General features: G+C 33.5%; 1 protein-coding gene across 6 annotated transcripts in view; it reads left to right on the forward strand.

Annotated features, from left to right (window-relative positions):
- Positions 1 to 13,242, forward strand: part of TCF12 (transcription factor 12) — a 379,427-nt gene that overhangs the window by 309,912 nt on the left and 56,273 nt on the right. For all 6 annotated transcript variants that reach the window (XM_030930025.1, XM_030930026.1, XM_010374267.2 and 3 more), the window contains 3 exons: positions 10,704 to 10,809; positions 11,835 to 11,974; positions 12,254 to 12,398. In XM_030930025.1, coding sequence (XP_030785885.1) covers positions 10,704 to 10,809; positions 11,835 to 11,974; positions 12,254 to 12,398 — 391 coding nt within the window. The remainder of the gene's footprint in view (positions 1 to 10,703; positions 10,810 to 11,834; positions 11,975 to 12,253; positions 12,399 to 13,242) is intronic.

A 13,242-nucleotide genomic window follows, 5' to 3' on the forward strand; every position in this document is an offset into this window, starting at 1 on the left:
TCCAGAGCCTGACTTTTCTGGGATACCATCTGTTTCCAATCAAACTAGAATTTTGACCTTGTGTGGATTCATGAAATAAATCACTATTTTTTAAAAGAATGCATTTATACATTTTCCAAAGAATGCACTGTACTTCTGGTTGATTTATAGCAAGCACATGACTAGGTGTTTTAAAATAATACTTTTTTGTTTTGCTAAACAAGAGTTCTATTCTTTAAATTACCTACTGTTAATAATTTACTGTGTTTCTACAAAAAAATCTATAAGCCAGAGGATTTTATATATTCTAAAAAAAAGAGTAAACTCTGAAAGTTTCAATAGGAGCTATCTTTGTAAGATACTTGATAAATATTATTAAAAGGTACACTAATGAATAACAGTGTTGGTTTATGTCAGAAACTCAGTGTTTTCCTTCTAAATCTTTCAAAAATAATTTTACCCTCAGATGTCTTATGAAAAAATGCATATATGGGCTTAGTGAAAGGGGAGGGGGGAGCATTTTTCATGTTGATGTTTTAAGTTATAGAGATTATTCAATTACATTTTACTAAAACAGGCTTAAAATTAGATATGGTTGTCTCTTCCCTTTTTATCACTTGGAAATGTTTTAAAGTAGCCTATGGCTACAACTAAGGTACGAAGAACTAATAAAAGCACTTTTTCATTCACTGACTGCTTTAGTAAGGGCTCTCTGGACTGGGCCAGTGTTTGGTTGTGAACTTTTGGGTAAGCTTTCAAAAAAGATGAGAAGCAAGTCAAAATATCTTTAAACTCAGTAAAAAGTATATGTTCAAGCTGCCCATATAAGCAGAGCTTTGAATAATGTAAGAAGTAGATTTAGATAGATGAGTGAATAATTTAATCTCTATGTAATTTTCTTGCCAGCTGTCTTTCAAATGTGAAAATAATTTTCTTTTGTGTCTGATTTTAAGTAAAACAGTCTGAAGATGGTATGTGGGTATATGTAGCGGGGGAGGTGTGTGTGTGCACACGTGTGCACGGGTATAAGTTCAGTAAAATTAATTATGTAGGACCCTGAAACTTCAAGACTAACTCAAAGTGAGTTTAGATTTTGTTCTTTCGAAAGCACAGGTTATTGTATTACATTTCTCTTTGTTCTACATTGGGAGTGGGGTAGGGGGAGCTTTGATAGCGGTATTTCCAGGCTTATGGTAGGTGGCATAGCTGGTATGGTAGAGAAGTGTAGCCTGGAAAAATTGATAGTCTGTGCCTAATACAGGTCAAAGGTGACTTTCATGTTCTGGAAAAATATATAGATAAAGAGATGATATATTGACTTAGTTCTCCAAATCATAAGACCCTAGACTTGCATGTATTTATTTTTACCCACCTCTAGTTTTTAAAATTATTCTCTAGTAATTATTAGAAATCATTAGCAACATTATTATTTTGTGATGACTTCAGTTTTCTTCAATAAGAAAATCGTGGTATGTAATTACATTGTCTCAAGATTATATAAATTTATTGTTTTAGTGTCTCTTGGGAAATACCTACTTGTCAATGCCTTAAAGTAAAAACTAGCACTTTCATTAACATTTCTAGACTCTAAGTGAAATATACATCTTCACTTAAGTTATAGAATTTTAATATACTTCTTGTGGTGAACAGGATAAATTTAAACTCTTTAATCTCATTTTATAGATTTTTTTAAATGATAGAACAAAATAATATTTTGAAATGCTAATAATAAGTTCACATCGTTTCGTTTTTAACATCTCATTTCAGGTTTTATGAGAGAGTGACAAACCCTAAGTGGCCTGCTCTTAAACAGAAAGCTTTCTTTCACTTTTTTCCAGTTTTTTTTCTTTTTTTGTTTTTGAGTTGAAGACCAAAGAGCTTTTTGATATCTTGCTACCTAAAATTGTATGGCCAGTATTGTATTGTTAGATATGTAACAGACTTGGATATATAGGTGTAGAAAAGAAAAGCCAAAAATGTTAATGCAATTTTTCCTACTGCTTAAAAAGAAAAGGGGTTAATGTTTTGTATTATATGTAATTTTTGTGTAGCTATATTCTGTATCATGTTGCAAGGTATTAATATGGGTTTATAGTAAGTATGAAAATTAAAACTGTTTTGCACCTTATACTGTTTTGAAATATAAAAAAATAGGAGAGAATAGTGGGTTTCTGAGATTCCTTCTTTATAAAGAACTCTGCCTGCATTCAGTTTTCTCGTTGATTTGAATAAATTTTGTCCTTTACACAGAAAGTTAGAAAAGTCTTAAGAGCAAAGGGAGGAAAAGTTTTGGGGGGAAAAAAGGATTCTCATGTTTTTTTTACCTTTAAGATTTTGGAGTGCCTTCCTCCATTTTTCTGACCAGCCTCCATTTTTCTTGGTTTTAGACTAAAGATTCTATAGCGTATTCCAGGTATAAAAATTGCCACACGAACAGACATGATGGCCTTTTCATTGTATGAGGAAATTATTTTAATCTTCTGAGAAACAACACAGAAATCCAAGTTTTAAAATTCATGCTAGACACACCTTTTGAATATTAAGCTTCTTTGAATGGAATCTGGGAAAAAACAGAAAGAAACTAACGTGATTGTAGGGGCTCTTCTCTGCCAGGAACTGTGCTCGGAACTTTGTTTATCTGATTTAATTTTCACAACCACTGTCATTTAGCTGTTACTACTAGCTCATTTTATAAATAAGGAAAACGAGGTTCAACCTCACCTAGTTTGTAAGTACTACGGTCAGAATTTGAACCCAGGTCAATCCCCCAGAAGCACATTTTCTCCTTTATATCATCCAAGGACATGTAAATTAGTCTCCATAGCAAAGGGTCAAACTGAATTTATCCTAACTGCCCATTTACATTAAAATACACTACATTGGATCCAATGTGTATTTGGATATGTAAAAATACATATATATACTACATTGCAAAGAAAATGTAACCGGGAAAAACACTAGGCCACTCTTACAAATCTTTTGCATGTGTGGTCAGAGTAACAATTTCATGAGTACTAATTGATGTGGTTAGTCAAGCAGATTTTTATCAACTTTTGTTTAAGAATTTAAAATTAAAACTTTCATAAATGTTTTAGCAAGTCTCCTCTTCTAGTAGAATTAATCATACTGAAAATTGGTTTAGCCATGGTTTTGGCACCTGCCTACCAATGAGTTTTTGGGTTTTTTTTGTAAGAATTAGAGTAGCAAGTAAGTAAAATTACATTGTAAATACTTCTAAGACTTATTTTTAAAATAAACACTTTCAGTTAATAAAAGACCAAAACTAATGTGACTATATACAGCTGTGTTTCTGTTCCGTTGGGATATTTATTACTAGTTAACATGAGAGAAGAATATACAATTAAAATTAATTCAAATTTCCAGACTGTCCATGGGCCCAAAAGAGTTAAATCTAACATTTTTTATAATAGGGAAAACATGAAGTCATTTTTTAACTCTCTTAATATAGAATGCTAAAGACATTGAATGACAAGGACTTCAGCATAAACCTACTTCGCATTTTTCCCCTTTACCAAAAATTTCTGAGACTATACTATAGTGTGTGAGCGCAAGAAAGGTTTCTTTTCTTGATTCAAGTGAATACAAATACTAGTGAGTTAAAACTAGCTCTTGCTACAGTTTTACATACTAGAGGGTAAGTTGTCACTGGTCAACTTTATGAATGTTTTTGAGAGAAATTTATGTTTCTTTCTACTTGTATATCAAAGGGGATCAGGTGTAATATTGTTGAATCTCAATTTTTTTTTAAGTAGGTAGGTAATGTGTGTCAGTCATTGATTTGTTTAGTATATTATCCTAGCAAACAAGTTTCAAACCCTGTCCCTTAGAACCATAATTCAAGAAAAACATTGAGATTATTAGAAAAATGATAGCACTTATCGTAGAAAATCAGTAATATGCCCAGTAATGTTAATTTAAGATTAAAATGTACTTGATTTACCTAGAAAACCAGTGATATGCCCAGTAATGTTAATTTAAGATTAATGTAAATGTGCTTAGAAGGAATTTTTCTCACAGTTGAAAACCAGTAATATTCAACTGTGTTTGTTACACAGTAAGAGCAGCAGTTGATTTTAAAATGCTTTGTACTGAAAACTAGAATTCATTTTTCTTACTGTTGTTAGAAAAGAAATTTCATTTTATTTTCTCTGGAAAATTTTTGGAAAGAGATATTGGTCCTTTTACTTAGGAAACTGTTGAAAATATAAACACATGTTTATCCCTTTTGCAGAATGTCAAGTTGCATTTTTAACAGGCTAATTAGGTAAAAAGAATCTTCCGTAGAGATGGCTTGTATGTGCCTGAGTCAGTCTTTGTACTTCAGACGTTTTGCTTTATAATACCTGTGGTTTCAGTTCTTGTGGTATTTTACTGGAACTATCTAAATATTTTCCCCCTCAGGCTTGAAATTACCATTAAAAACTGTAGTAGCAGATTGGATTTTATGGCAGAATTTGCCATTTTATGTAATATGAAAATACTGAAAGCATTGAAAAATTTATCAAATCTGTCATTTGTTGAAATATTCTTAGATATTAGGGAATTATTAAATTAGACTCATTTTAATATTTATCTAGATTTTTAGGTTATTTTCTTTGGGATTGCATTGTTTAAATTTTGATTACAGAGGGAACAAGGAAAGTGAGAAGGCGTAAGTTTCAGAAATTTTTAAATGTTACCATTTAGGCTACTGATATATGTTTTTCTTTTTCTTTTTTTTTCTTTTTTTTTTTTTAAATAAGACGGAGTCTCGCTCTGTCTCCCAGACTGGAGTGCAGTGGCAGTGACGCGATCTCGGCTCACTGCAGGCTCCGCCTCCCGGGTTCACGCCATTCTCCTGCCTCAGCCTCCCGAGTTAACTGCAACTACAGGCGTCCGCCACCACGCCTGGCTAATTTTTTTATTATTATTATCTTTAGTGAGATGGGGTTTCACCGTGTTATCCAGGATGGTCTCAATCTGCTGACCTCATGATCCACCCTCCTCGGCCTCCCAAAGTGCTGGGATTACAGGCGTGAGCCACCATGCCCAGCCAAGGATATATGCTTTTTATCTGAGAATATATATAAGATTGGTATTCATACAAAACAACAGATCAGAATGATCTGAAAATGATCAGAAAAATATATAGGAAATGGTTTTTAGGAAATGTCTTTAATTTTCTCTGATATCTTCCTAGCACTCTTACACAAATAGGTATAGTTATTAAAGCAAAATGTTATTTACTTTTCTTAAAACAGCCTCTTTTTACTAAATTTCAATCCCACAAAATTGAGAAAGAGAAGTTGATTGTATATATTGCTTCGTGTGGAACTTGCGTAGATTAATCAATTTAAATTAAATTAATAATTTAAACACTAAAAATCTTAAAATTACCTAGTTTTTTTAGTGCTGACTCTTAAATGTACATATTCTTAAAATTGTAGGCCTAGAGTCTTAATTACAGTTTTTTAATATAGGGTTTGACCTGGGTTGGGATATTTATTGTTTAATACTAAATGTAATTATGTAAGATACCGGATAAAGTGGATGTTCCTGAATATAATACCGTATTTTCATTTTAAAATTATTGTGGCAGGGCAAGTTAGCCAAATAGTTTTGTTATGTTTTGTTATTTTGATAAATTGATGTAAATTATGCTGAATATAATTTCTGTTATTAGCACAGACCTTTCACATATTTGAGGCCCACATTAGCATGTGTTAAAGTGTTTAATGATACTGAACATATTGGAACTTAAAGAGAACTGCTATTCAAACCATCTTGACGGCTGGGCGCGGTGGCTCAAGCCTGTAATCCCAGCACTTTGGGAGGCCGAGACGGGCGGATCACGAGGTCAGGAGATCGAGACCATCCTGGCTAACATGGTGAAACCCCGTCTCTACTAAAAATACAAAAAACTAGCCGGGCGACCTGGCGGACGCCTGTAGTCCCAGCTACTCGGGAGGCTGAGGCAGGTGAATGGCGTAAACCCGGGAGGCGGAGCTTGCAGTGAGCTGAGATCCGGCCACTGCACTCCAGCCTGGGCGACAGAGCGAGACTCCGTCTCAAAAAAAAAAAAAACCATCTTGACAAAAGATCTAATAGAAGCCCAAACATAATGAAATCTTGGTAATTAGTTCTGTGTCAGACCGTGTTCAGAAAAGTAGATAGCCTTCTCCATACTTCTTTATTACAAATTAGGTGAAGGTGTTCTCAAAATGTTTCAGAATGTAGGCTGACTTTGGTTTTCGTAGGCCTTGGAGTTTTTAAGAATTCTAGAATATATTTCAAAATAATTTATACAATCTTAAACTGCTGGATAAGAAGGATTTAAATCTGTCTTGTTCAGTATAGTAACCAGTAACCACAAATGGTATTTAAATTAAATAAAATAAAATTTAAAATTAAGTTTCTCAACTGCACTGTCCACATTTCAAGTGTTCAGTAGTCATGTGACTAATAGCTACTGTATTGTACAGCGTAGATACAGAACATTTCCATCATCACAGAAATATATTGGACAATATTCATGTAAAGCATTCTTCTCATTTTCTCTGGAAGGGTATCTCAATTAGGATATATTTCACATACTAAAGAAAATTCCCGTCTCTTCATCACTTGGGAAATGCCACCACATAGGCTGTGGATCTATTTTTTGAAGTATGGATAATCACATCATGCTTTAACTCTGTCTTATCACTGAATGTGACTAGATAAAAAGAAGAACTATCTTCTTTAGCAAAACCTCTGCGTCTTTGCGTTTTTTCTCAGTAACAGAAAGTCATTATGCCTCCCTGCCTCACAGGAATGTTTCCAGTATTAATTATAGGAAAGATGTGTTGAAATCGGGAGCACAGTACACAGCTTCAACCTCTAGAGCTGAACAGAGTATATGCCCTGAATTTGGGGTTGTCTATATGACTAAACTGAATCATCTGAGCAGGAAAAAAGGGATCTGTCTTTGCCAGTTTTACTCAAATTTGTTGTATGAACTAAAACATTTCCAGGATAATTGGGTAATCACTGTAAAGAGTAACTGTAAATATTCATCCCCAAAGTATGCTATCCCTTTTTAAAAGTTGCTTTACGGTGAGTCTGATGAGGACATGCAAGATATTATTAACGTGAATGTGTTCTTTTCAACAGACTTAATAATGAAGGGGAGGTATCTATTAGATTTTCTTTTTTCTTCTTTCAAGTTAGAACTGTCTGTTCACTACACATTCAAAATTTCTCTTAACACCATTCTTACAGGGGAAAGTATAAGTGCTTGGGAAAAGAGTTGGTCCCATGGTAGCTACTGTGAGCTTGGCATTCTGAAAAGGAGAATAGAATTCTAAAGAAAATGTCTACCACATTTTAATAGAACATCTTAAATTACTTAATTTTACCCTTTTTCTATTCTCTTTAAAATAGTTTGACTCTTGGACTCCTGGTAGATTTTAATCATCTTAAAGCACATATATTTCTTTCTCTTAATTTTAAGATTGATTGTCACGATACAAAATCATCCTTCAGATTTCAACCAATGATTAGATCATTAACTAGGGGAAAAAAACTGGCATCTGTGTTCAGGTGATCAGATGACATAAGCAGTCTGGTTTTAATTTGTGGCCAGTACTGATTGTAACTAAGAGAGACTTGCTCTTTTTGTGGAATTGGCTGACTATTTCCCTACATCTGGAGTTAATAAAGCCTTTGAGACCACATCAGTTGTGCTTTGCCGCAAGAAGTCTTTGATCTGAAAAATCAAGACTGGCACGACTGCTGCTTCATAACATTGCATCTATGTTTTTGCAAGCTATAGTTAAGATACTAAAAGTAAAGTTATTTAGCTTATTTAGCCTGTGTTAGAAATGCTGGTAAATGTACCTCTTTGAAAGCCATATATTTCAAAATATTCTTAGGATAAATATTTTGAATTCGTGTTAGTACAAAAATGATATAGTAGGAGTTTTTTTGTTGTTTTTTTTTTTTTTTTTTTTTTTTTTTTTTTTTTTTTTTGCCATTTTCAAGGTCTGTCCTTTAAAAGTCCATTGTTTTCAAAATCTGAAAGATATAGCATTAAAAACAAACTTTGCCTCTAAAATGTGCCGTTTTCTCCATACAACTTCAAACTTTTTGAGTAAGGGAAGGCAAGTCTGTGCTTTGTGTGGTTTTTCTTAGTTTTCTTGCTTTCCATGACAACCGTCAATAAACCATTATCTGATCAACATATTCTCTTTTATTTAGCAGCAATTTATAAATCAGTAAAGTTTATCCTTTTACTTCCTTTTGTAATTGTAAGCATCTTCAAATTTTAAAAATGTAAGTATATTAATGTGTGGAATACAGTGAATTGAATGAGAATAAGGATAAAGAAATATAAATTGATAAATTATGTAAAAATTTAAACTGACAAATTATGTGCATTTTTGTGTAAAATGACACATCAAAACTGGAGTGTTTTCATAATTATCAAGTATGAGAGTCTTACATACTGTTTCAGTCTATAACCTAGATAGAATTAGAGAATTTTATATTTCATCCATACATATCAAGGATGGTGTATATAGTAAGTGCACATTTGTGATAAAAAGCATATATTCGGGTGCTGTCTTCTAAATTTGATTCTCATTGTATTTTCTGGATAGTTCTATGGATTTATTCTATTTTGTTGTTGTTCGTGGTTTTAGCTTGGCTTGAGGAAATCTATATAGAAAGGGGACACGAGGACTTCTAGCTAAGGCTAAGTTTAAAAGATGAAACTTGATTAAAAGAAAACAGTCCAAAGTTCCTTTCCTGAAAACCTTATCTGCCTATCAGGCTGTACAATACATTGCAGACACATTTGTATATAGTCCGTTATTTTATTTCAACACAATCATTTGTGAAATACCTTTAAACCAGAAAAGTATGTTTAATATGTGTGATGAACAAACCATTTTATCTGCCATATTCCTCAAACTAGGGGATCCTTCTAGATAATTCTTAGGAATATACTGTATCTTTTCCAAGACTTCTCAGGTACCACAGATGCATGTTTTTTTCTCTGGGATGTGAAAGGTAGGAAACAAACCTGAATGCCAGTCCATTAAAAAAAAAAAAATTACCTGTGCTAGCATTATCAGGACCAGCACGAAAAGTAAAAATTACCTTTTATTTAGAATAAACTGTGTATATAACTAGGCTCACGTTAGACAAAAACTGTAAGGAACAGCATTTGAGTATTGAACAGGTAATATTTAGCAACATAACTGCTCCTATTAGAATGAAAGATGATACTGTTAGCTAATACTTATTGCCTGCATACTTTGTACAAGGCACTGTGCTAAACATTTTATATATAATCTCATCTGATCTGCCCATCAATCTCCTCATGCAAGCAGCGTTAACACCATTTTATAAAAGAGGGAATTGAGTCTTGGGAAGATTAGGGTAATTTGCAAGGGGTCTTTACAGTTAATACCTCCAAGAAAGAATAAATTAATCTAATTGACAGTTTATGTAAATAAAAAGTTGGGATCCCATTTTAATCTTGGTGTGCTTCCTTAACTCTTTTTCTGTTATTAGTCTATAGAAATATATGGTTGGGGTAAAATATCAAATTATGTAGAAGAACATAAAGTAAAAGTCCTTCCCAATTCGCAGTCTAACAATGTAACCACTGTCAGGTTTCTTGTGTGTAATTCTAGAAATTTTCTATGCTTATGCAAACAAATTATATATGATTTTTAAAATAGATGCTTCCATAATTTTAATGTTATTCTATTTCAATCAACATTTAAAATTTTTATTTTGTTGAATTTAATGGATGTATCACTTCAAACTAAAACAAAATTAGTTTATTTCATTCACTGCTCACAATAGCTTAGCTTTCTCTTCCTTCTGACTTCTGGTTGACTTTTGTAGACTGTGTATCACTTTAGATATTATTTGTTTTCCACCTTTGTTTCAGTAGTTAAGAGAATAGTGTGATCACATTTTGATCATTAAGGTTATTTGGCTGCCCATTTAGTTTTCCAGAGGAATGCAAATGTTGGCCATTTGCTAATTCAAAATGTTCATAGTTTGCTTATCTAAAGCAAGGGTTTATCAAAGGAAATTAATACTGCTCTAATAAATTAAATGAGATTTTTCTTAAAGCTTTGCCAGACTTGAACGTGTACTAGAAATGTGTTTTTAATTTATTTGCTAACTCTACCAAGTTAAGGAAGTTGCTAACTCTACCAAGTTAAGAAGTGTTGTGCCTTTGGTAGTTATCTTCTAATTATAACAAAGATAGCAACTTTTAATCAAACTCATTTTGATTTTATTTGGTGAATCTTGTAACACTGAAAAGAATGAATTTTATGAACCCAGGTTTTATGTTATGCTGTATTCAAAGGACATTTGTTTGCTCCATCAGATTTTGAATCATGAGCCTATGTGAGGTTTGTGTTTGGTAAGCCAGTTCAGTGCTTATTCAGTCACTTGTTGTAACTGTCATACTAAGATGCATTACAGAGATATTTAGAGTTGTATTTTTCTCTAATAACCAGTTTTTTAAAAAAAAAAATGTGGATGGTAATTAAGTTTGACATTATTTATGTGGATTTAAGACAATATTCTTTTCATTTGTGGTAGCCCTTTGTAAAAATTAGATAGGCCTTTTTAAGCCCCTTACAGAATATAGAACTCATTTTACATAAGTAATATGATAGTCGTTTACATTTTAATTAAATGTACCATTTAATTTTAAGGTATATGCACCATCCCCAAATTCAGATGATTTCAACCGTGAATCTCCTAGTTATCCATCTCCTAAGCCACCAACCAGTATGTTCGCCAGCACTTTCTTTATGCAAGGTAAGTACTACCAAACAACTGCCAAATACTACTGCAGTCATCTGTATATCAGCCAGTATTTTAAAGTATTAGGAAAGAGAATACCTATATTCAGGCCTTATCTAAGTGTTTTTTTGGCTGAAGGAAATTAAAATTTAGCTTTATAATTTTCCAGTGCTGTTTATTACTGACTGCAATTTAATTGAATTATCTAGCAAACCGTTGGAGTGCTGTTGATTGAATTTATAAAGGTCTTAAATTGAAAAAAAATAGAGCTGTTCTTGCTCATTTTAGAATTTAAACGTATGAAAGTTGTTAACTCTAGTTTCTTGCTTCATTTATGGATTCATATCATGCCTAGAACTACCAATATAAAGAAAGAGTGAATATCATAGAACAGAGTAAGACTTGTTAAGAGAGAAAAAGTGTTGCATTTCCTTTACTTCATGTCTAGCAAATCATTTTTATTTGGTCTCCTGTGGTTTTGTACTATGGGAAGCAAATATATGGGAGCAATAAATTACTACATAAATGGTTCCTTGACTTTATATTGTTGAGTGAAGTCATTGCTGACACATTTCATTTGAAAGCTAACTATAATGTGGTAATTATCAATTACTTAGTTTTACTCTTAGAGAAACTTCTTTATTCCACAGTTTCAAAATGTTTGATATTATGCATATTGCATGCTATGGATTAATAACTTTCTGTGTATTTGTGAGTATACCACTTAACTAAAAATAAATCTACCCTATTTCCAAATTTGGAATTTTTATTATCTTCCTTGATACGATTTAGATCTTCTGAAGATTTTTATAATGGCCTGCCTATTAAAGATTAGATTACTTTTTTCCCTAACTAAAATGTTAATTTCTCCTTTTTAAATGGTAATTTTACAGTTCAGAGGGAAGAAAAGTGGGTAGAAGACTAGGTTGGAAAAGGGAGGAAAAATATCTGGAGGGTACCCCTTGAATTTTTATAAGCAACATCAAAATACAAGAAAAACTTTAGCTAAGGAAAATTTTGTATTTCTCTTTTTGTCTTAGATGGGACCCACAATTCTTCTGACCTTTGGAGTTCATCAAATGGGATGAGCCAGCCTGGTTTTGGTGGAATTCTGGGGACCTCCACTTCCCACATGTCTCAATCCAGTAGTTATGGCAACCTTCATTCACATGACCGCTTGGTAGGCTATAACACATGACTAGGGTACAGCAACACTTTGTCCTCGCTTGTGTTTCATTTTGGATTAGAAGTGTAAAATCTGATTCTGCCAAAACTTCTGAAGTTTGAAGTACTTCAAGGCTTACGGCATTTACCATGCCATTTAAAAAAATAAATGACTATAAGTAGCACTCTTTAGCTGCTAATTTATAAATGCTCTTTTTGACCTGTTACAGTTGTCCATTATATGTAAATATTATTCAGAAAATATATTTAATAGATCGTATCTCTTTCCATCTAGAGTTATCCTCCACATTCAGTTTCACCAACAGACATCAACACGAGTCTTCCACCAATGTCCAGCTTTCATCGCGGCAGTACCAGCAGTTCACCTTATGTTGCTGCCTCACACACTCCCCCCATCAATGGATCAGATAGCATTCTAGGTGAGCTTTATGAGTTGGCAAAACTTCCTAAAACCTAGTTTGGGGATTTTCAGTGACCCCCATATCTTTTTATATATTTATTTATTTATATATATGTGTGTTTATGTATTTTTATATGTGTATATATATTTATATATATGGGTGTATATATATTTATATATGTATATATATATTTATATGTGTGTGTGTGTGTATGTGTATATGTTTGTTTGTTTGAGACAGAGTCTCTCTTTATCACCCAGGCTGGAGTGCACTGGCACAATCATGACTCACTGCAGCCTCAATCTCCAAGGTTGAGGAGGTGATCCTCCTGCCTTAGCCTCCCCAGTAGCTGGGACTACAGGCATGTACCACCATACTCAGCTAATTTTTTTGTACTTTTTGTTTAGACAGAGTCTTATTATATGGCCAGGGCTGGTCTCAGACTCTTGGCCTCTAGTGATCCTTCTGCCTTGGCCTTCCAAAATGCTAGCATTATAGACATGACTCACCACACGTGGCCTTGTTGTTGTTGTTGTTGTTGTTGAGACAGGGTCTCACTCTCTCAGCTATCTCACTCTGTGGCTACAACCTCCGCCCCCAGGCTCAGGTGATCCCCCAGCTTCAGCTTCCCAAGTAGCTGGGACTACAGGTACACACCACCACGCCCAGCTAATTTTCCATTTTTAGCAGAGGTGGGGTTTCTCCATATTTCTCAGGCTGGCCTTGAACTCCCGGGCTCAAGAGATCTGCCTGCCTCAGCCTCCCAAAGTGCTGGGATTACAGGCATGAGCCACCGCACCTGGCCTTGGCCCCTCTTTCAGTATATTTTTTGGTGTTGAATTTAAAAGTGAAAGACAGGAAG

The sequence above is a fragment of the Rhinopithecus roxellana genome, chromosome 5 (genome assembly GCF_007565055.1).
Source record: "Rhinopithecus roxellana isolate Shanxi Qingling chromosome 5, ASM756505v1, whole genome shotgun sequence".
Classification (NCBI taxonomy): Eukaryota; Metazoa; Chordata; class Mammalia; order Primates; family Cercopithecidae; genus Rhinopithecus; species Rhinopithecus roxellana.